Genomic DNA, 24,708 nt, shown 5'->3' on the forward strand with positions numbered 1-24,708 from the left:
AGTCATAAAATGACATGAACAACGGGTGGTAGTTTTACGTTCCCATTTTACTTGCAAATTCTACAATTCGATCAAACCAATTTTATCTTATAAACTATACTGTCCTCGGGTATGAGCTGCTTCCCCGAGTGGATATAACATTTTCTGGGTTGATTTCCCGCAACTGCCAGGACGTTTTTTTTTTCATGATTTAAACAATTTTGATGACAGAGATCCAACTGGAATAGATTCAATGACAGTGCCAATAAACTGTGTGTTATTAAAGGCGGCGGACGTATGGGAAATTGTAAATGGTACATCTACACAACCGGTAGCAGTAGAAGGAGTGGGTAAAACGGACTTCAATACGAAATTGAGTGCCTGGAATAAATCAGAAAGTAAAGCTGAGAAAATTATTGTCACGTCACTTGGTGAAGATCCGTTAATTCATGTAATGAATTGTGATACTGCACGGGACATGTGAGTCAAATTGGAAGGAATCTACGAACAAAAGTCGCAGCTGTCGATACAAATGCTTCTTGAAAGTTATTACAGTTTTAGCAGAAGCTAGGAGGACGACATTGCGACTCATACATCGAAGCTGCGAAATATTGTGAAACGGCTCGGCGACCTTGGAGAAAAAATTTCTGATACTGGGGTCACGGCGAAAATTTTGATGACATTGCCGCCAGAACTGAGTCATTTTAATACGTCGTGGGATTCGACCGAAGCAGCTGATAAAACTCTAGAAAATCTCATGTCAAGGTTAGTCACTGAGGAAAAGAGACTAGAGACAAATCATTCAAGCGATTTTGGGAATCAAGCGCTAGTTGCAAAACGATTTGGTGCGTCTGATCGAATGGTCAAGTGTTGCAATTGTGGCAGAAGGAGACATGTGAAGGAAAATTGTCCAGTGGAATCGTCCGATGAAGAAAATCCAGCAAGATGTACGAAAAAAGGTTCTGCATCGTTTTCTGCGGAAGAGGAAAGCCACTGTAATTTTCTTTGATGGTCGATAAATAGGGAGGATGTTGAACGAGATTTATTACCATCACATGCTTGTATAACGTAGCGGCACATACACTTGCACAAGAGTCTTCTGCTCTTGTAGTTAGTCTTGTTACAGTCTTCGGCAAGATTACAAACAATAAAATTGACGTTTGAAAGGATTTCAGAAAGAACTTTCATGAATTCGGGAAATGGATAGATCCCCCCAATACCTTGACTGCTTACAGTGCATAGGAAATGAAAATCGAAAGAAACTGTAAGTTTTCTGATTTAACATTTTATGTTCTAGATTCATCTCGAAGATTCGTTCTCTGAATTCATTGCTGAACGCTACAAATGAAGTTACTAATGAGATTCCACTTACTCGTAAACCTTGGAAGTTTATGTTCGAGCCAAATGTCGAATTACTGTTTTGAGTCGTTATTTTTATTCCCATCCCTATAAAAGAAATTTCCCATTCCACCAATCTCTCCGCAAAAGAATTCGGCAAAAAATAAATTCATATTCTGTCGAAACGTCACAGCCCAAACGACATCATCATCATATTACGTCAGCAGCCAAAAAAATATAATGAAAGTCATAATCTCACTATCCAACCATAACCAACCGATTTCAATAATAATAATAACCAGGGCAACGAACTTTTTGTGGTTTGTGGCGCAAATTTTCTTCTCATAAAATTTCCATTTGAATTTGAAAGAAACCGAAGAAAAACTTGGAGAAAGTTTCGCTTAAATGAAAAGAAAAACCACCGCAATCACGGTATGTATACGTATAGAACATTGAATTGTATAATAGTAGCGTGAAGGGTATAGCGTGCCGGCATGTTCGTCGATGAGGTTAAGGAGGACGAAAGTGTAAAAGCTTGAGACAATATTGTAATGGATCTGGGATATATATTTTAGATTGTTGTACGTAGTATGTTGTATACATAAAACAGAAATAAATCGGAGCCGTGAAGCAATAAGCTTTATCTTCTTCTATGTCCCTTATCATCCCTTATTTGAAGAAACATTTTGAAAATCGATGATCAAAGTTTATAGTCCTGTTATATCAATAATATTTGTTGATTTAATCAGAAGCTTGTTTTGTCTTTAAAAAAAAAAAGGAAAGTCTGACAAAGAAAGTCCAAGTCGTTTGTGGGGTGTGTTTTAAGATTTAAATTCAAAATTGTCTCATTGGGAGCCAGAACATAGTTCCAAAATGTCTTGGACTAAATGAATTTTTGTCCCACGATTTTTTTTGTCTTAAGTAAAAAGAAATATTCATAAAAAAGCGCCATTTTACTTGGTGACCTTGCTATATGGAATAATTTAAAGTCTCAAACGGGACGTGAATGTGAACTTTCTTTCATCAATTTTTTTTTAGTTTTACCTTGGGGTTGGTAATTTCGTCAAATTTTACGAAAAGACTGAGTTAGTAATACTACTGGTAACCACTGATATTTTTCACAAAATCCGAGAGTTAGAATGTATTTGTTTCACTAGAATTTCCACTTGGTGAGTCCTGTTTTTTCGATGGATTTTTATTTAAATATTTTATTTATGAAATTTTTAGATAAGAAATTATCTTTGTGATTAATTTATCCCGATTTTTTATTTTTTATTTAATTTCACACACTAATGACGAGAAAATGTAACGAAATGAAAAATTGAAAATTCAATGTCTTTTCACTTCAAACCTTCCAATTTTTTTCTTCTGGTAACAAAAACTTTAATTTCGCGCCTCAATCAAAACCAATTTAATCGAAATTTTACCAATACCGAACCGTGCTGATGGTGTTCCTTTGAATTTTGAATAAATGAAAATGAAATTTCGCTAAAAACCGGACAATTTTGTTGCCGAAAAGTTTTCAAACAAAAATCTGATGTGTAATTTAGATCCGAAATAGAAACAACATGGCCGGTCGCGGTGTTTTAAATAAAATTGGAGGGTGAATGTGGCGGCGCTATGGTTGGTTATATATATGGGAATTTTTTTTTTGATATGTGTTTTGGTAAAACGACGCGTTCAGCGTCTTGATGGTGAATTTTCGTATTATTTTGTGTGTGCGTGATAGTGCTAGTTCTGGATGGATGTATTGGTGAGTGAAAAGCTTTTTACGGAATATATCGATTTTTCTATGACAACGAGGAGTTGAATAGTCCAGGAAAATTGGGATTTTTTTTTCGAAAATCCGATTCTACTTAAACAAAAATGTTGACACATTTCTCCAGTACATCGTTCCACCAGCGATAATTGAATCTCTTAAAATACCTAAAAAATTTCATAATCCAACCATACCGCAATTTATAATTAGATTTTTCTCCAAATAAGAAAAATCACAACAAAAGAAGAAGAAACACAAGAAAAGTGAAAACAATTTTTTTTCTTGTCGAAATGATAGTCAACAAAAGAAGCACCTAATCTCTTGTTATTTTTGTGAGCCGAAAAAAACCTTTTCACAGAAAAAAATTGTTCTAAAAAAAGAAAAGCCAAACAAAGTCAAAGAACCGGAAACACTGCGCACATTTTGTCGCCAGACATGCGCAGGCCGTATGGTGAACCACGCATTCTTATTTATTTATGCGAAACACAGAAATGTTATATCTAGAAAATGAATTTGGTAAAGATCCCGTCTCTATAGGAATAATACAATTGTATGTCTTACAATGGTGTGTTAGCACTTTCACATACGATTTACAAATCGTCTCTATTCTCAGGATATATCTAACCATTACACTTTCAGTGAACGAATAGTATTGTAATTATAGTACATACACACATCGCTGAAAATATAAGAAAGCGATGACCTAAGAAAGTGAAATCGAAAATGACGTCACCCGAATTCGATGTGTCATAAAAACTGCCCTTATTAAGATATTCAATTCACTCTGATTAATACCTTGAAATTCCTAATGGTTTGGTGTCCTTTTAGTATTTATATATAGGACTGAGTCATGCGTTTTATTCAGGTCAAAGTTTCTCTAATTTGGGATATTTTTATGACTGTAAATTGATATAGTATGACGATAAGTTCCAGCAGATACAGAACAGATTTCGATTAAAAATTGCCAGGTTTGGATTTGGATCCGTAACGGCCGATCAGGCGATTTCTGAGCGAAAGTTAAAATTGCCGGTCATTGAGGACTTGACGATTGCTAAGTTAACCATGACTTTGTAACCACAATACACTTAATCAGAATACTGGTCTATGATTTTCATGTTCCTCACAAGTCACTTGATTTCATAAATCAACCGTTTAACGTCCCATTCGTTGTAAAATTTGAAATTGATCTAGTCATTTAATGGGTAGTGCCACGGCACTGCTCCTAGCACGAACTCTCATGTTTTCAACGTCAAAACGGCTCATGACTCCTGTCTCTACGAATGAAAGGCAAGGTCTATTTTGATTGTGTAAGCCTCCGAATATTTCTTATGTTCATGCTAGGAGCAGAGATGTGCTTGTGCTTAATCATCATAACGATTAGAATAAAACCAAGAAAGAATTATCCGCAACGGGGTTCGAACCTGAAACTCTTGGATATGAGTCAATTGCTCTACCGACTGAGTTACGTAGAATGGCAATTAAAACGCTCTATCGAAATTAGTGATCTGATCATTGTTGGGTTTTACATGGTTTTATGATGAACCATTGCATGTTTGAAACAACATTGTTAATTTAACGCATCGTTTTCGGCCAGTGTTCTTCAAATTTGAATAACGCTGCATAAGGACATTATAATGAAGTCACGTGAATTTCGTTCAGTTCATCAACTTTTTTTTTGAATTTGGTCATTTACCCGGCAAAAAGTGTTCGTGTAGGATGATTTTTTATGCTTCAAATTATTTGCAATAAAAGAATTTTTTTACCCATAGCATGAGGTTGTAGTTACTTGAAAAATAATAATAAAATAAACACCCGGTCCTTATTCATTGTCCACCCTTTTGTCCGACACTACGATTTTATTGTGTAAACACAACAGCCGGAAAGGGTTAATGCACTCACTGACTTCTGAATCGCAACATACACCGTCGTCGTTCGATAAATATAAAACAGCAAAACAATATTTCAGATAAGAAATGCATAGCCAAAATATATAACCACCTTACCCATATACACAGTCCATCTATACAAATGTTTTTGTTTTGTTGCTTGTAACCGAGTATAACGCGAGAGTATTATTTGTAACACAGAATTCGTAATATGATGCATCACACAGTGCAATGTAGAAACGCGGAGGAATAAAAATATGAGTTGGATTGCATTTGCTGCATTCCTTGCTCTCAATAGAATTTTGAATGGAATTGCGTTTGTGTGGAGGTGTACGCTTGATTTTGATCTTTTGGATTTGAGTCTTAGGTGATTCAGTGAAATTAGTTGGAAGATAATTTTTTGTGTGGAATGAATGCAAATTCACAAGTTTCTGTAAGACATCTTATGGCCGATGGACAATTTTGGGTCGACGCCTTTCAAGCTGAAGATTCTTAACCACTTCTTTAGATTTTTAGAAAATATCTCCGGAAATTGAAGCAATACACTTGCAAATTACATAAATGGTATTTGTATTGCTAATTCACGCCGAGAGTGTGCCTAAAATTTGAATTTCAAGTGAACGAGTCGATGAAAAAGTGAACCGAAAAATACATTTCAACGCTTCCTTGTATGAAAATGACGCTGCGTTAGAAAGACTTATGCTCAAAACAAACGAAGCATTGAAAACTTGTTTTGGTCCTAGTTTTCATTGGCAGATGCAGCAGTCGCCATTTTGAATAAAAAAGTTTCTAACTTCATTTGACAGTTTCGAAAATTTCGTCATGAAAAATAGGACCAAAACACGTTTTCAATGTCTCGTTTGTTTTGAGCATTACGTGGGAAAGATTTTGAATTTCGAACGCACTTACAACGAATTCGCAAAAAAGTTCACGACAATCGGATAACTGGCTTGTAAGTTAGAGCTTTTGGGTGAATCACGTACCAAGCGTTTTTTGCAAGTAGAATGTGCTAATTTCAGCGAATTGAAGTGAATCCAGGAAAAAAAGGTATTGAAATTGGGTCCACCTGATTTTAAGCTAGGTCCTTTGGAGTGAACGTACGGTTACTCGGCCGTATAATAAATGTAATGTTTTTGACTCTATTTCGAGTAAACTATGACTGGCTTTCATGATTTCATTTTTATTTGACCGTAATACGGCGGTAGTGTTTTCAATTGTTCAACAATATGGCCGCTAGACGACATCTTGGATTTTAGTAAAAATGATACTTAGAAAGTTGTTGTAAAGAGGGAAGCGATAGGTTATGTGTTCAGAGCGTTTAAGGAATCCCATTTGTGGCCATCTATATAACTATATTCAGCTATATTGAGCTATATTAAGCCATATTCGAACATATTTTAGCTGTGAAATGATCACGTATTTTATTGGGAGGTAGTGTAGAGATCATCAGTTTAAATTGAATAATTTAAAGATGCAATGTTGCGGTGTAGTTTAAATACCTGCGCTAACATAGCTTGATTTCGTAGGTTTCAATTTTAAATTTCACGAAAAACCTCCGCTCAAAACTGCCCGAAAAACGCTTCAGTGTGGCCCAATTTGTTTTTTTGAGCACAGACATTGTTGCTGTTTTATTGCTCCATTTAAGTACGAATTAAAGTCATTTAAGTTTCCGACTCTGACTTACATTTCATGTCTGAAAAATCACATAACAATTATACGTAGACATATAAAAACATCCGAATAAAAAACAAATTTAAACAGACCCGTCGACTGTATGCGCAAGTAATGTATGAACTGCACAATAAAATTGCATTATTGCAATTTCGCTTACAATTTAATGTTAGTTTTTTATTACAAACGCTTTGTATAAACACGTGCATCTTCATTTTACCATTTTGAATAGAGAGGCGTTGAGTACATACTGCTGCACACTTGTTTTTTTTTCTGCGTTCTGAGAAAAATGTGACTTTTGATATGAAAACAGAAAATGGATAATGTCGCTTCTGATGGTGGACATTCCGATGTTATCATTTTTGTTATTGTTTTGGTCTCTAGCAGAACATTGCTAATGATTTAGTTTCGTATACTAAAATACCTGGAATTTAGACTTGCTGTTTTTTCGTATTTTGTCAATTGTTTAAATTTTCTTGAAATGTTTCACCAAAATTCTGATATCATACGAAGTAAGGTGATATCGTCTACACGTCTATATGACGGTTTTGAGTAAATGAACTCAGTGGATATGTAAAAGAAACGAACAGAATTCCCAGACTTGATGAGTCATTACGACATAATGCATAAGATTTATCTTTCAGCATATTTTCGAACTATGATAGTATGTTGCATGCAAAGAACACAACATAATAACGTGATTCAGTAGGTGTGTGGTAATGGAGCAGTGTTCTATCACTGGTCAAAATGATTTTTCATCAATATCCTCTTACTTTAGCATTTAATCTCGACAATATTTAACCTTTTCGTATGATGATGCGTCGAGATGAGTTATTTGGTTATTAGGGAGATTGCGAATTTCAATTAAAATTTTAAGTTGACGCTTCATATACTTTTGTTTTTTTGTAGCATATATGTTATGTTGGCAGTACTTTACAAATACGCACACCGAACTAGCACCAAACAATAGTACATTACGTCCTTGTTTGGAAATTTTTATTTTGCCGAGTGAGAGGTTTGTAGACCGAGCCGAAGGCATGCGTTATAATTCCTCGTGGCAAAAAAACAATCTCCTAACAAGGTATTAAAATAAAGTATTAAATTAAAGGTATTTTACTTGCGAAGACCTGCGAAAATGAGAATTACCGCCAGTGTCAACGGTATGTCTCTTGCGAAAATTTCATTTTCACAGAATGCTGCAAGTAAAATCCGTTACACGCGAAAGCTTTCGAAACTACACGCCAAAAGATATGGGAAACCATCGGTCTTACTACCAGACAACGCATAAAAACCTTAGGAAGGCGAATCTGTGAGAGAAAATGTATGAAATTCTCTCGCAAATCCACCTCTCAGGTTTTTATACGCATTACGGTAGTATATGGGTGTTCTAGTACGTCCAAACAGTCCAACGACCGAAAACCATATTTTGCCCGCAAGTGACTTAACCCTATAAGAAGGTATTAAACTAATCATCAATGAAATTTTAATCGCCTAAGTTCATCAGTAATTTTTGTCGTAAATTTAGCAGTGAACATTTCATCGGTTACTATTGTCATGTCGTCAAGAATTTTTTCATTGATAAATATTGTAATCGACCAATGGTACAAAACTTTATTTTACCTGGAAGCCTCTGACCGCCACTGGTTCCGGAGGTCGAAACAACATTTTATCTCCACTTTCGCTTCACGCGATCCATGGGAAAGGGAAGAGTAATTGTGCTCTGTTTGTTTGTTTGTTTTGGTGATTGTTCTGCATATTAGATAACGCCACCCCTGGAGTTAGTCTGGCTTCCAGGTAAAATAAAGTTTTGTACCATTGGTCGATTACAATCAATTATTGATGCAATGAGAAAATATAAATCGAATCATTACAGAAACTAGGCGCTGAGTTTATTAAAGTTCGATGAAACCATTATGAAACTAGCAATAATAGTTCTATATATCAAGCGCCTGAAAGTTTGCATACTCTTGTTTATACGATTCTGGTCGCTTACGAATAAAAATTTTGTATCAAAGAACATACAAATTTTATTATCGAAAACCTATAAACAATAAAGTAAAAAAAAAAATGATGCCACAACCTGGGGTTGAACTCGGTACCACACGCACAAAAAGAAATCGCGCTTGTACCTGAACCACGCAGCCACTCGAAAGTCGCTGATTTTATCAACACTACTTACTACAACACTGACATCATCACCAAAACAATTTACACCTCACACGAATGTTGAAATAGAACATAGTGGTGGTTTTAAGTCAAAATTTCTTTCTCTTTCTCTCTCAATTTTTCGTTTTCAATGGATGTCTTTTTGCACGTGTTATGATGAAACATTTGACACAGTTTGTGTAAGCCTTGGTGGTAGAGTAGGTAGCATTGTGGACTGTTACCGAAGTGGCCCGGGTTCAAATCCCGTGCCAGCCACCAGGTTGCTTACCAAACCCAGGTTGATGGGTACTTCAAATTGAAGGGAAATTCCTCAAACAGAGATTGTTGCAAAGTATGATGGTAATGAGATTAACACGTATTAATCTCCTTAGTCCACAGAAAAATTGAGGGATTTTTTTGTTCATTTATCTCGAAATTTTTGTACTTTCTTAATAGTGATTTTTTCAACATCTGCCACTAAGACAATTTTTTCCCTAAAATTTTCTTCCCAAATCATTCTTCATTGTAACGATTTCAACGCTGAAATGCTTGATCAATTCAGCGATTTATCGATGAAACTGAAACTGCGGAATACAATTCAAATTGTTTAGACGGAGAAGTTATATAGGCGATTCAAACTTACAAAATCATGTGAGAACATTACGAAATAATCGGCAAAGTTACTTTCTCTTTCTATTTTTCGTTTTCAATGGATATCTCTTTCCACGTGTAGTGTTATGATGAAACATTTGATACAGTTTGTGTAAGCCCTGGTGGTAGAGTAGGTAGCATTGTGGACTGTTACCAAAGTGGCCCGGGTTCAAATCCCGTGCCAGCCACCAGGTTTGCTTACCAAACCCAGGTTGATGGGTACTTCGAAATGAAGGGAAATTCCTCAAACAGTGATAGTTGCAAATTATGAGAGTAAGGAAATTAATACGTGTTAATCTCTTTAGTCCACAGTCGAGTCAACAGCAAATTGAGGAATTTTTTGTACATTCGCTGTGAAAAAGTTCTAATATATTTTATTTCTAACATATTTGTCATTTGTCCATACGCGTACGTACGATTACGCGAGTGAGAAAATAAGTCATAGACACCAGTGACAACAATTAGCAGCAAAATCAGCGACGAAAGTCAACAATGAAAATCAACGATGAAATTTTTGACAAAATTAGCGCTGAATATCAGCGATAAGACTTTTCATTGATGATACCGCCTGGAAGTGTCCCAGTCGGAGCGATAGGGTTAATGTGAAAAGATTCTCCGTGGATAAGAAGTAAGAAGGCGGAGTTAAATCTATCTACGTATCTCTTTTTGCTTGTTTGTTTCTTGCGTGTTCAGAGTTAGCTCTCTATTTCTCTCTATTTCTTCTTTGTTTTGTTGTTGTTTGAGTGTTGGTAGCATGACGTATCTAGTATTTTGTGGATCACAAGAGATATTCAGAAATATTTGTACATCGTAACGTGGGTTTGTGCTGACTCGCCTTCGGCTCGAACAAAAATGTTTATATGTATGTAGTACACAAATTCACACTTTAACGTGGTTTCACTCGTACTCAAGCTATACATTAGTATCGAAAGGCATCACTTTTCGATACTACAGTGACACACGAAAAGTACTCCTTTCGTAACCAAATTACGGAGCACTTGAATAACTTGATGACAACCGTACCGTCGTCGACTCGTTAATAACTATTTCTTGGAAAAAAATACGAAAAAATTTACTAGCAGTATGTAGGTCAATGAACTTAACCGAAAAAAAAACAGGCTACCCAAACAAATAAAAAAAGAATCATAAAAATGGTTTGTTAATTAAAACACAAACTACACACAGACAATAAGGCAAAAAAAAAGAACGACGAAAGATATAAAAATGTTATTCACATTAGAAGTTAAAATGTAACCGTCAGCTGCAATGCAACTTAAATATTGGCAAATAAAATTTCAATAAAAACGTGAATTGCAAAAGGAACCAAATAACCAACAACAACAACCACACTTTTACGAAGAAAACCACCAAAAATTTCAATACATTTCGTACATTTTATATATTATACTCGTACACCTCGTAAGCGTCTTGTAAAGGAAGCAAATACAACAAAAAAAAAAGAAAAGAAGACGAAACACGCACAATAAACTCTTCATTTTTTCCTTCGGATTTTGAGGATTACATGGCCTAGGGCTACGTTAAAATAACATTAATCAGAAATGTAAATATTGTTTTCTCTACATCGTCTTTTGTCCTTTTGAAGTATATAGATCTCGACTGAACAAACTGATGAATGTTGATGAGTTTTTCAACAATTTTGGTTTTGTTGACCACAATAGTGTCACTAACGACAAGAATAAGACTTTGCATTCTGAAGGTTAGTTCATAAAAACGTTGATAACGGCAAGGCTTACAACCAATCAAACAACCAATTAATCGAACTTTAAATAGTCGAGATTATAGCGTGGAAAAAATGTTGTTGGAAGGAGATGGACAGGAATTTTCAAACCAACACCTGGAACTCGTTCAGGAACTAAAAATTCGTTACCCAAAGTGAAGATTTTGACATATTTTATATGAAAGAAGTGTCAAAATCCTCACCAGTGAAACTTAACGAAGAGTTTCTGAATGAGCTCCTGGAGTTGTATGCTGTAAATGTAGCTAGCATTGATGAGACTGAGAATAGCTGACGGAAAGGGATGTCTAGAAATATAGGAATGTCACCATAAGAAGAGTCACAATCCTGATAGAACAAATCTAGTACTTCAACTTCATTAGAACTTGAAGCACCATCTTGATTTCTGGCAGTCATGATAATGAAATTTGTAAAATTTGCAACATCTCATTTAACATGTCTTCGAACCCAAGACAGAAACTTCCTCGACTACAACGGGTGATCAGAAATGATAAAGTGTCGGTGTATTTTACAAAATTTGTTGCTGTTCTCGCATGTATTTTGATTTCTTTTTTCTTCGTTTTTTTTATTTAAAACTGCATTTATTTCGGGCATTTGTTAGTAATTGACGTTGTGTGTACGATGCACAAGCCAACCCCCATATAATAAAATATCAGAACAGCGAGCAGATGCAATTTTTTATGGTATGGTATATATACACAAAAAGGCACGTGCTATTCGGATGCGATGAGACAAGATTACTTTATAAGCGTTCCTTTTTTTATCGATCTGCTGATGCAGACCTACATGCCGTGTTTTTAAAATGATTTCTAAAAATGTGATGCATTGCATGGATTAGTGAGATTTTTTGCACCGAATTTTTATCGTGGCTGTTAGGAGTTTTTCGGTCATTCAATTCGGTATAAATGTCGAAAGTAATCAATCAACTATTATCCTATTTTCCTTTCCTCGGCTATTAATAAGATTTCGGTTTGTCTACGTTCATCGTCATTTTTTTCTCTCTTTCAAAAGGTAGAGCTCTTTTTGTGCAAAACTTTTTTTTTTTGTAGGATTTTGAATATTATACCCAATTTCATATAAATACCAATTTCAATATATACTTTTGACTAACGATAGAAGGTATGACTGAATTAAGAACCCCGAATTTTTTTTTGTACATCTGCCGGTTATAAAAATGTGTACCTAAGCCTTGGGTTTTGTACGTTCAAGCTGCTTCATATAAACGATTTCATTTGAACTAAACATTTTAAAATATTTTGGAAACATATTGCAGATTTTTATGTGAAGTTTTATAATACGAACGAAACTGAAAATATTTATATTTGAATTACGTGCAGCATAATTAACCATCAGCAAACGAAAAATGTATAATAAAAAAAAACAGTTGAGAAAAGACAGAATTATCAATTCAAATGATTTCAACTTTGAAAAATTGCAACCATTACGTGAACTAATTAGCTGTCGGTTTGATCGTTGTTATTGATAAGCGATTCTGCATTTCTTATGAGCCAAGGGGTCATGGAAATTAGGAGAATATAATTGTTGTTGATAATAATTGTTGAACCATCTTAAGGACCATTGGATCATCTGTTGTCGACATCGATGACAAATATTGGTATAAGAAATTTTACATCAATTTGGTGAAACAAGTGAGATCAAACGAGTAACAGACTAAATAATTGTACTAACGTTGCTGTCTATGAAAGGTTAGTTTCACGAAAAGCTGTATATTAGTCAGGTTTCGATGTCTCGATATCGATAGGTCGTGAAGGGGCTTGTTGTCACGATCTATCGTAGACATCCAAAGTTTCTATTGTTAACATATAAGAAGCAGTAATGTCAAGCAAGTTTACTGTTTCCAAATTGTAAAACTCATCACAGTACATTCAATGTGTTTGAAATTTGTAAGAATATTGCCTTCAGTGAGTGTTCATTCAGTGAATCGAAAGTAAACTGCAAACGAGATTAGATTGCAATCTCAATCATTTAATTCATCTGTGACAACGATGACTACAATAACAATGAATCGATACACAATTTAGTCGAGTCCGTTTATATCTTCTAATATCCGAGCAACCAGACTTTGTTGTTTTTAGACCCGTACGAAGTACTGGGGTCTTATAGGTTTACGCATACGTTTGTAACACGTCGAATTGGACTCCCTGAGTAAGGGGAAACCTATTGTGGTTGTCTAGAGATGCCAAATCCGCGAAAAAAAAAATGTCCGTCTGTCCGTCTGTCCGTCTGTCTGTCTGCACGATAACTTGAGTAAAACGCATCCGATTTTGAAAATTCTCTTTTTTCCCGTTTGGTAATGTCAAAAGACAGGCTAAGTTCGAAGATGAGTGATTTTGGATCGACCCCTCCCGAGCTGTGGCCCAATAAGTGCTTTACGGTTTTTCGAAGATATCTCCGGACATTTAAACGTTAAACTTGTAAGTGATACGTCAAATAAAAGGTATTTACAATACCGATCGACAAAAAAAAAAGTTTATGGAAATCGGATGACCGACTCGTGAGTTAGACCCCTTGGTGTGGAACAGGCACAGGGCGGCAAGCAGTTTTTGCTTGTAGGTCGGCCACATTTGAACATATTTCGTTCGTTTTAGCTTTATTAGATAGGTATTGACCGTACCAATCAGGAAAAAAATCTTTTTATGAAATTATGTTCTCCGGAGCGTGAGCTAGGTCTCTTGGAGTGAGCTCTTATCTGGCTACTCGGCCGTACAGTGAACGTGGAGTATTTTGTCAATATCTCGAGTAAATTTTGACCGAATTTCATGATTTTTTTTTTGTTTGAAAGGTATTAACAAATGTAAAGCGTCGGTACTATTTTCGGTTTCCTAACAAAATGGCTGCCGGCGGCCATATTGGATTTTATTAAAAGTGATATAAAGTGGGAAAAATGATGCTTAGAGAGTTTCTGTTAACATGAAAATAATGTGTTAAGTGTGAGGGGTTTCAGGGATTCCATATATGGACATCTATATATACCTATATACAGCTATATTGAGCTATATACAGGCATATAGAGCTATATAATAGCATATTCCTCTGTGAAATGTTTATTTATAGTGAAATATAGTTAAATATAGCGGTATATAGCTGTTTAAATAGGAATTTATGAAATTTGACTTCGTACACGGGGCTGTCTATATTGCCTCCGGCAATTTAATTGTATATGATAACAAGGCAAAGAGTGGATAATGTAAGTGATTTAAAAGGAAGAATAGTTTTTCAGCAGAGAAGAAAATGAAGTAAGAGAAATGAAGAGTATCACATTAAAGGCTTTTGATACGAATAGGTGTTTCGTACGGGTCGGCGTTAGCTATGTTTTTTAATAGTAGTTGTTGGAAACATGAATCTAGTACTTCAAATGCTGAAATACACAACTTGTGGTAATGAGCTAGTGATCTTGGACTAAATTGACGTGCCCAGATTGATCCCTTTTAATACCATAAGATTAAATCCATTTATTCCAAGAAGCTCTGTCCCCTCGATAGCGAGACCTAATTTAGCAAAACGTATGTTAGACTAGATGAAACAAAAGATTTCGTGTGAATCTGTTGAATATAGATCGAAAGAAGCCACTGACAATTCGACTATACAAAAGACAATGAAAACAGCCTCGAAACTTTTGGTTATAAACTGCAACGATGTAGAAGATTCGTAAAAAGAAATTCACAAAGAATTGTCGAGCAACATCACATTTTAGAATCGTCATATGTGCCTCAAGTGCTACTTTGTTGATCCATTTATTAAATTTAAAGTGACAAAAACTTGGTAAGTAGAGTTTAGTGTGAATTTTTCTGATACCTTGCCTCGCAGCGAGGTCAGTAATCGCACATAACTAAATGTGGCATGAACTGTAAAACAATAAATCCTTTACAACCCTAGGGTTGTAAAATAGATATTTAATAGTCATTTGTGTATTGTTTTGAACAATTGATTTTAGGCAATTTCGCGGATTGTAGGCCGAACGAAGTGTTCTACAGGTTTCACTTTTTCGCCCAAGTGCTTTAACACGAATTTGAGCGTGCGGTGTTACGATTTTTGCAAAACGATTTCACTGGAAATACAATAAAGTACGCACAAATGTAGGCTATAATTTCACCGTACAAGCTATTGGTCTTAAGCCGATAGCTTTACTTCCATGAAATCTTTTGTTCCAATGCTTTTTAGACAGACATATGCGGGTACGAGTTGGTTCAGTTTCATTAGAAATAAAACTGAAAGATAAAGAAACCTTTCAATTAAACGTTATGTCGAATCATCATTTGTTCAAAATGAAAAGAGAAGCGGAATGAATTTTTCATCCTATTTTATTGTCGAAAAACGAAAACAGTTGTCCAATTACTCGATTAAGAAAAAAAAAGTTTTTATTAAAAGCACCTGTCACTATTCGCGTTCACGGCAATAGAAGAAAAGGAGGAATAACAATAAAGTCAAAAATAAAACGAAAAGTGTGTTTCCAGAGTTTGTACATTTTAAAGCCTTTTTTTCAAAAGATGTTCCTCATACTATGACCCGTGTGTGTAATGTTAGGCAGGTCTGTTTAACGTATGTTGCGTTGAGTTTTTTTTTGTTTGTTTCACAAATTGATGGTGCCCTCTAACGATATTATAATAGTTGATAGGTATAATAGCCAGCCAAATGAGATGTTAGACAGATTAAAACTTAAGTCAGGGTGTTACTAATTACCGTATTTTGGCGTTGTGAAATTTTCATTTGACGGTGAGACCACCGATTGAAATGTGGTTTTTATGTGAGTAGAAGACAATCATATTTTATAAATTAGGATGACAGTTATAAGAACTATAAATGTCGTAAATTAGCTGATGGCAAATGTACGACTTGCATAATTTAAATATGTTTTATCATAGATCTCAATTAATTTAATTTTTGCGAAGATTCCAGGAATTAACTGAAGAGAGATCATTTTCGGATGAATTTGTGTATGGCCAGCAGAAAATGTACTAGAATGTCTGAATTTTCAAACTCAGCAAAACACGAAATTGCTTAAGTGTTTTCGGCCTACTAATGAAGTAATAGATTTCATATCAATTTAAAATTGTTTGATCGAAAGAAGTAATAGATTCGACAAATTAACTGTTGATATGTTTGTCGTATATTTCGGAATTCAAATTTAAGACAAATGATGTTTTAGAGAAATGGACAATATCTAGAATTATCGTAGAATGTCTGTAAAATTTTCATTACAGTCGAAGAAATTTAGTTTTCGGGTTTTCCAAAGATATTAATCTTATTTAACCCACACTTTATCCCACAACAATGGAATCCACAAATTTAAATTTAGTTAACACAGCGGTCACAATGACGGCGCTGCAGTCACGATTTCAAAATGTGATATAGGGTGGATAAACTAAATTTTGGTTTTAGCTACATTTTCGCTTGGTTTTTAATTATTACATTAGGATTCTAAATTAAGAATATCTTTATGCAATATAAAACGTTTGAGTTTGAAAAAAGAGGTTTTGTATCAGTGAACAATATAGGAAAACGTTCAGTACGTCTCAACAAACAAGAGAACGTAAAACATATTTGTACATTTAGCCACCCTACGTCCGTCATAGCTTCTATTGTCTTCAAAAATCTTCTAGTTATCAGAAGTTTGTTTATTTATGTGTCTCATCTAAAATGCTCGCCAGCAAAATTTTGATCATTAAATTCAACGGCAAAATTGATCTAAATGTTAAAATAATTGTGAATAAAAGTGAAGTTACTGTGGTTTTGTTTTCTCCTCATAAAGGAATTTGCATCAACTCGATGAAAGGTGCGGAGCACCATTAGAAAAAAAACTTGTCGCTTAAGAATGATCAAAAAGTTGCTGGACGCAGTAGGTCCAACTAATGCTTTGCAGGATATAGAATAAAAATTAGAGAAACACCAAGAGCCGTCCATCTGAAATCTTCATCATCATCATTTCAAGTGAGGCTTTTTTTAAACGAAACGGAGGTTCGCTCTCAGATTTGGATCGGAACAACATTCTTTTTCGCTAAAGCTCGTAGCCGTCGTGAATCAAGATTCCCGTGAAGAATCGCCAAAAATAAAAAATCGGCAAGGTGTGAAGAAACGCCGACAGAAACAAATAATGATAAATTTGTCTTTGTTGCGTTTCTTCACACTTTGGCAATTCTTCGTGGTGATTAAACAAATCAACCACAATGATTTTGTTCAATCCTTGGAAATTTATCCTTTTACGAAAGGTATCGTATTTGGCGGTATTTGTTCGATGCTAGTGAATCTATCCTTTTATAAAGGTTACGAAATGCTGCCTGGTTCGATCCTAAGGAAACTCTTATTTTACGTCAGGTAAAGTAAAGGCATCTTGTTCGATCCTGGGAAATTCATACTTTAACGAAAGATCCCGAGGAAACTATCATTTTACGAAAGATAATGTAAAGACATTTTAAAAACGTATTTTTAAACTTTGGCGTTTCTTCACACTCTGGCGATTTTTCTCTTCTTAACACTCTATCGATTCTTCTTGGCAATTCATCATTATGGTTGATTATGGTTGATTCGAAAACTCAACAAGAAAAATCGTCATATTGTGAAGAAAAACCAAGAAATATCGCCCAATAGTAAAGAAACTCCAAGGATCATAGAGAATTGAAAATTTGTCTTTATGGCGTATCTTCACACTTCTGAGACTTTTCTTGATGATTTAACAAATCAACTAAATATGATGAATTGTCAAGAAAAATCGCCAAAGTGTGAAGAAACTCCAAAATATGACAAATCACCAAACAATACAATATTGTAGATTTGACTTTGACGATACTTCAGTGCTGTGTGGTGTGGATGGTGTGGATACACTTCCAGAAGATTTTTTTTAAAGCAACACTTAGTCCAACTTTCTATTTATTTACTGTACCGCAAATCATATAATTCCTCTTGTGTTTATCTGTGTTCTACGAAGCCAAAATATAATTTCGGACTACAAGTAAACCGTCTCGACTGTCCAGTAGTTATTTTCCTAATGAATGCAAAAAGGCTATTTCAACATTAGTTAGGAAAACATAATTTTTATGTGAATGTTTCTGAGGTTTTCCATCTTAATATTTTCATGAAGTTACAAATGATCCACAGAAAATTTTATTACTCTAGAACGAGGTCGGAAATACAATAAAATAAATAGAAAACCGATTCGGAAATTGCACTTCTGTTTGATATTAAAATTCTTTGGAAATCGTAACAGCAAGCATAACTGCATGAGAAGGCATTTATAAATCATGAACTTTGAAGTTCGTCATATTCATATTCTTATCTTATTCCTGGCCAGATTCTGTTTTCATGATTGAGCTCAATCATGAGCTTCACTTATACAAAGAGTTGAATTTATTTACTATGCCAAATTGTAATTTTGCAAAAAGAATGTTCCGAATGATACAAGCGAACTTCCGTTTCGTTTAAAAAAAAAAGCCTTTAGTTGAAATGATGATGATGAAGATTTCAAATGGACGGCTCTTGGCGTTTCTCTAATTTTTATTCTATATCCTGCAAAGCATTAGTTGTAGCTACTGCGTCCAGCAACTTTTTGATCATTCTTAAGCGACAAGTTTTTTTTCTAATGGTGCTCCGCACTTAACATCGAACTGATGCAAATTCCTTTATGAGGAGAAAACAAAACCACAGTAACTTCACTTTTATTCACAATTATTTTAACATTTAGATCAATTTTGCCGTTGAATTTAATGATCAAAATTTTGCTGGCGAGCATTTTAGATGAGACACATAAATAAACAAACTTCTGATAACTAGAAGATTTTTGAAGACAATAGAAGCTATGACGGACGTAGGGTGGCTAAATGTACAAATATGTTTTACGTTCTCTTGTTTGTTGAGACGTACTGAACGTTTTCCTATATTGTTCACTGATACAAAACCTCTTTTTTCAAACTCAAACGTTTTATATTGCATAAAGATATTCTTAATTTAGAAGCCTAATGTAATAATTAAAAACCAAGCGAAAATGTAGCTAAAACCAAAATTTAGTTTATCCACCCTATATCACATTTTGAAATCGTGACTGCAGCGCCGTCATTGTGACCGCTGTGTTAACTAAATTTAAATTTGTGGATTCCATTGTTGTGGGATAAAGTGTGGGTTAAATAAGATTAATATCTTTGGAAAACCCGAAAACTAAATTTCTTCGACTGTAGTCCCTCGCAAAGCCCACGAGTTTATTCACGTTTCATATGTAAATAAGTTCAGCGCACAAGCATATGGAATCCAATCATAATATTGAAAGAGCAAAAACCCTTTGACCGACACGGGTTACTTATTTCTATCGGAATGTTATCCAAACTTTATTTTATTTATAAAATATTTTCATATTTTCAAATTATTCGCTAAAATTATTCACCGATCGGTATCAAACTATCGAAATTTGAAATTTTTAAATGCACAAAATTTCAAAATTAAAACTGAACAAAGTAAGGGTGTGTAACACAAACAACAAAAATAATTGCATCGTACTAACGTTATAGATGTATATCTAACCTTGACTTTGAAATTGATCAACCAAAAAAATGCAGCTAAATTGATCGTTAAAATTCAAAAACAATTTTGGCGAAAAATTGCATTTATGCACAAATGGTGTAACGAAAAAAAAAGACAACAAAGAAACTTACCTTCGAATTATTGGCGGTTCACCAAATGTTTGGTTTTGGAAAAAACCTGAAACATAAATAGAATTGAAGTCAAATTGGGGGTGAAATTTAATGTTAGTTCACAACAATAATGTCTTTTTGCATGGCAAATTAAAAGACCCAATACTGAAGACTCGAGAAAGTATTTATGTTTATAGCGGATCAATGGTCCATCACAATTTTCTTCTTTCTAATTCTCTACAATTTTGAGGTTCCGAGACGCAGAGATCAGCAATTCCAAAACATTATTCGACAATTGGATGAGACAAAGGGTGATTTTAAACCGTCGAAATCGACTATATATTGGAAGTTTTTGAGCTTCTTCCAACTAAACGATAGATCATTTTTGAGAATATGCAAAGAATTATGTGAAATTTTTAGGAGTGTAATTCAAAAAAAAACCGAGGGGAGAAAATAGCATATTCCAACAAGAGCATCACTTCTATTACGAATACAACGTTTTTCATGTATGCCTGATCACCATTTTTCACGTTGGCAAGCGAGAAGATAGTCATTTTCTCCATCCACTGAAACCTCGGAAGCCTTTGTTGGGAAACATCTGCCGTATTAAGCAAAAACATCGCATGTCTTTTCGCATTAGCTTTTAAAAGCTTTCAATTTTTTTTTTGAGCTTCGAGCTTCTTTTGAAGTGGAATGTTTCACTTTTTGAATGGAATCTAAAAGAATCTCAAAGCTCACAGAAGCTTTCGAAAGCTCTTAAAAGCTAATGCGAGAAGACATGCGATGTTTTTGGTAAACATGGCAGACATATTGTGTTTACTTCAGGAAAAAATTACAAATTGTATTGTCTCGGTTTGTCGCACTCGCTGTAACACCTTCGAAACGCAATTTTTAAGTTGTTCCCCCTCGTTAAACAATTTTCTCCACGTCGAGTGGTGACTTACAATGAATGTTGATAATAAGGAGCAACTCTTCGGATGGGGTGGAGAATATTACTGGAGCGCAGAATGCGTCACCAAAACAGATATCAAATGTTTTTTGGAAGTTTAATTTTTAATAGACTAGCGTCATATCCTTTGAGGTTTTTGTGGGATTAAACAAGGCATAACATTCACAATGTACGTTTGAATAAAATAGACATTGACCCAAATCGTTGGAGGGATTTTCGCACCAACTTGTATGGCGGAGTAGCTTTTTTTTCGATTTTTCATGTTCTACGGACAATGTGGGTCGTTACGGATCGACCATGTCAAAATCGGCGAGTACTATCCACTCATTGCACCAGCAGATCCGTTGGAACAAAAATTCTGAAGCATGGAATTTTTGTTGGATTTTTGGCATTATTATGGATTTTAATTCTTTGCGAAAAAGGAAGGAAAACATCAATTCGCTATTCCATTTTCGAAAATATGAACAAAGTTATCTCTCAGTGTGGGTGTGTGGGTTGGATAAGTGAATTATATGAGTTATGCGGGTAAATAAGTGAATTATGCGGGAAGATAGATGAATTTGAGAGTGAATGAATAAATGGAGAGAGTCGTGAAATGGCCCATTGAATCAATCGTATTGAGGGGAGAAAATAAGGTTGATCACACCTCACGTATGAAAAAGATTTTAAAAAGGAAGATCTTATGATTGTGCATCCAACATTATTATCCAACAAATTTTGGTGGACTGCAGTAAACGTTCTTAACTAAACTGCAAATCACAATAGAAAACGCTTTGTAGTAAGAAACTGAAACTGACCAACAAAAGGAAGAAAAAAAAAACAAAAGCTGAGTCAAACAGGAAGTAGAATTTTGGAAGAAATGGTTTCTCAAGAGTTAATTCCAGGCGCATTCTATTATGCATACATAATTCGAAAAAAAAAATCGCTGAAAATCGTTCGACCTGTTGATAGCTTCAACCTTAAACAGCGCATATTTTGCGTTTAACTTTGCTATAGACATAGTTCTATAGAGAAACCAATTTATTTAGGTAAATTTCATGACCATTTAATGTGATGACGCCGCCTTGCTTGATAAAAAAAATATTGTAGCAATGTTTCAAACTGTTCGCCGGTATAAATGCTCCAAATTAAAGAACGAAAAAAAAATTGTTAGTCTATCTTTTGGTCGTGAATAATAAAAATTGTTTTGTGAAACGTTTCGTTCGTTTGTTTGAAAGTGTTAATTACCGACGAATCTTTACTGCATAATATGGGTGGTCTTTAGACGGCAGCAAGTAAAGTTTTTGGGACTTCAGTTTTTTTTTGCTCTAAGAATTTGTTACAAACGACTCAATATGCGACTCTCAGAATTTTTTTGAGAGGAGCATGATTTTAGGGCTGTACCTCAACTTCGATGACTTTTCAATATGTTAAACTGTTGAAATTTATCACCCAACGTGTAACATACCGTATAATACAGTATCATACATACGCGCTAATACCACCAACTTACACACATCCAATTTTCAGCCAACAAACCCAATTCACCTCGAATTCGGTATATAACGTGAAGTCATTCATTTCGAATTCATTTCGTTCACTCTATTGTTTGATTGTGTGTGAAAATACCATTTCCCCTGAATGAAAAACGTTCTAACTCTTTCCCACGAATAGTGTTCCTTTGTAACACACACTAGTGCAACGGACAGAGTGCGATGGCTAGAGTAAGAACATATACATGTTCATTGAAAAAATTTCGGTGGACACTCACACCAAAACTGTTCAGTTGTTCACATTCACCGTGCATAACCCATACATGCACACGCATGACACTGTGTATGATAACCCCCAATCTAACCAATTCTAAAGAAATAAAAATTATATTCTGAACACACGAATATGCCATTTTACTCTGTGTTGCATTTGCACTTTGCACGTGTTTCACTCCCAATGCAATGAATGCAATCAGAAACACTATGCGGTGCAATTGTCAACAGTCGACATGCATTTGCTGTGCAATAGCGACAGTGGTTTCCATCCAGCCTGATTTACGAAAATTGCTAATTTTCGGTGGTGACCTTGAACGCGTTTTTTAGTATTATATTGAAATTGTGTTCGAAGTATTCGGAGGAAAAAAAAATGTCTGCCATAATAACGCGTGACTTTGCTATAATAACAAGACAGAAAATGTACCGACGACAGTCCCATAAAGTGTTCACAAAATTTTCATTTTCGATTTACCACTGAACATGGATTTCAGCAACATTTATTTTCCGGTATCATTTGAATTGTCTCGATTCGCTCAGATGTTTCGACGAATGAAAATGTCGATAAAATTCAAGACACAACATTGACACAATGTTTCAATTAGGTTTTTTTTTACATGGTGTAAACCACATATACGTCTTATGTTATACGTCTATGTTATAACCCAGAAAAGTTCATTGACACCGTTATGTACATAATATTATTTGTTCTAGAACATCATCGAATTGATGATATCTTGACAATATATTCGATCGAAATAAAATTTATTTGGAAAAAAATGTTTTTCGTCTTTCTTTCATCCTTCAATTTCATTACATTTACCTGTTGCGCTATCGATCATATCCATTTGCTCAAACTTATAATTTCTTATTGTTAACACACTTGGGGAAAAATCGTGCGCCGATTTTCTTCTTTTATATATAAATGAAGTTTAGTGGGTATAACTAATATAACCAACGTCACAACAAAAACAAAAATGTGATAAATCTCTTTTTTCGGTAACCAAATATATATTGTTCAAAAAAAAGCTCGACGTTTTATGCGGAAGTTGGTAAAACAATGACAATAATGTTACTTGACAAGTTCCGAAATCATTTAAAATGAACGAAAGGAAAACAATTCCCAAAAATGTTATACTTTTTCTCAAGTAATGCCCCCGTCGCACGTAGTGTGTTTTTCACAAATTTTTGTCGACTGGTTTTCGCATTCAATCACATCAATTAATGCCCACTGCCGGTTTTGCCCCACACTATAAGAACTTTTTTATTTTTTACTTTTCATTGAGTGTCGGTTTTCTGTGCAAATTATAGTTTGTTCATTAGATTGTTGCAAAATATATAATCGTCACATACGGAAATATTGATGCTGTATGGGTGTCTCTCGATAGTCGGCGTTGTATATGTGGAGACCTATGCACGTGGTTATGTATTGAACAATGAAATGGTGTATAAATCAATGGCGGTGTTTGGTTATCAATTTATATATTGAATTGAAGTTAATTTTCCCCATTCGAATTGAATTGACGAAATTTTCGATTTTCAAAAGGAAAATTTGGAAATTATTTTTGAATCTGAAATATTTTCTTTGTCACCAACTTGTACGAGCTTTTTTCCGCAATTTTCCGATATTTTGACAATTTTTTTTTATTGATTTATGATGTTGCATCTTGCTAATAATGGAGTATTAGGAATTTCGTGGTTGCCGAAATTTTCGCGGTTTCTTTCGAATAACGTAACTTAAGATGTGAAAGCTCAAAAATTTGGATTAACTTTTTTTTAAACAAATCTGCGCTTGTCATTTGTTTTTTACGATCGCAGACACTCCAGACCATGTTATAACAACAACCCCAAATCTGCTTTTTATCATCTAGCCATCAGAAAATTAGTAAATCTATATACACACCAGACGCGCTAAGAAAGCTCTAAATTTCTTTCGAAATATTACATTTTTCGTTTATATCGAGCTTTTTATTTTATAATCTTAATTCTCCTTGTTTGAGTTAGGACAAAATTTGTCAATCGAAGTTCAATAAAAGATGAAAGTATTAATAGGACTACCAATTATTTTTGTGGGACTATAAGCATTTCAGCAAGACCTCCATCAGCGTCTTCTGTATGTTAAAAAAAGAGTAAGAACAGCGATTTCTCGAAGAAATCTTAAATAAAAATCAAAAATCTAGTGGCGACTTCTCT

The 24,708-nt window shown here is 34.6% G+C and overlaps 1 protein-coding gene across 1 annotated transcript in view; it reads right to left on the reverse strand.

Annotated features, from left to right (window-relative positions):
* The window catches only part of LOC119074599 (insulin-like growth factor 2 mRNA-binding protein 1), a 73,115-nt gene extending 49,737 nt beyond the window's left edge, over positions 1-23,378 (reverse strand). The window contains exons 1-2 of the mRNA XM_037180846.1: positions 23,339-23,378; positions 19,843-19,888 (exon numbers count right to left, since the gene is read on the reverse strand). Of these exons, the coding sequence (XP_037036741.1) occupies positions 19,843-19,888; positions 23,339-23,363 (71 nt within the window). The 5' untranslated portion in view covers positions 23,364-23,378. The remainder of the gene's footprint in view (positions 1-19,842; positions 19,889-23,338) is intronic.
* Positions 23,379-24,708: the final 1,330 nt, after the last annotated feature.

Source organism: Bradysia coprophila, unplaced genomic scaffold (genome assembly GCF_014529535.1).
Source record: "Bradysia coprophila strain Holo2 unplaced genomic scaffold, BU_Bcop_v1 contig_151, whole genome shotgun sequence".
Taxonomy (NCBI): Eukaryota; Metazoa; Arthropoda; class Insecta; order Diptera; family Sciaridae; genus Bradysia; species Bradysia coprophila.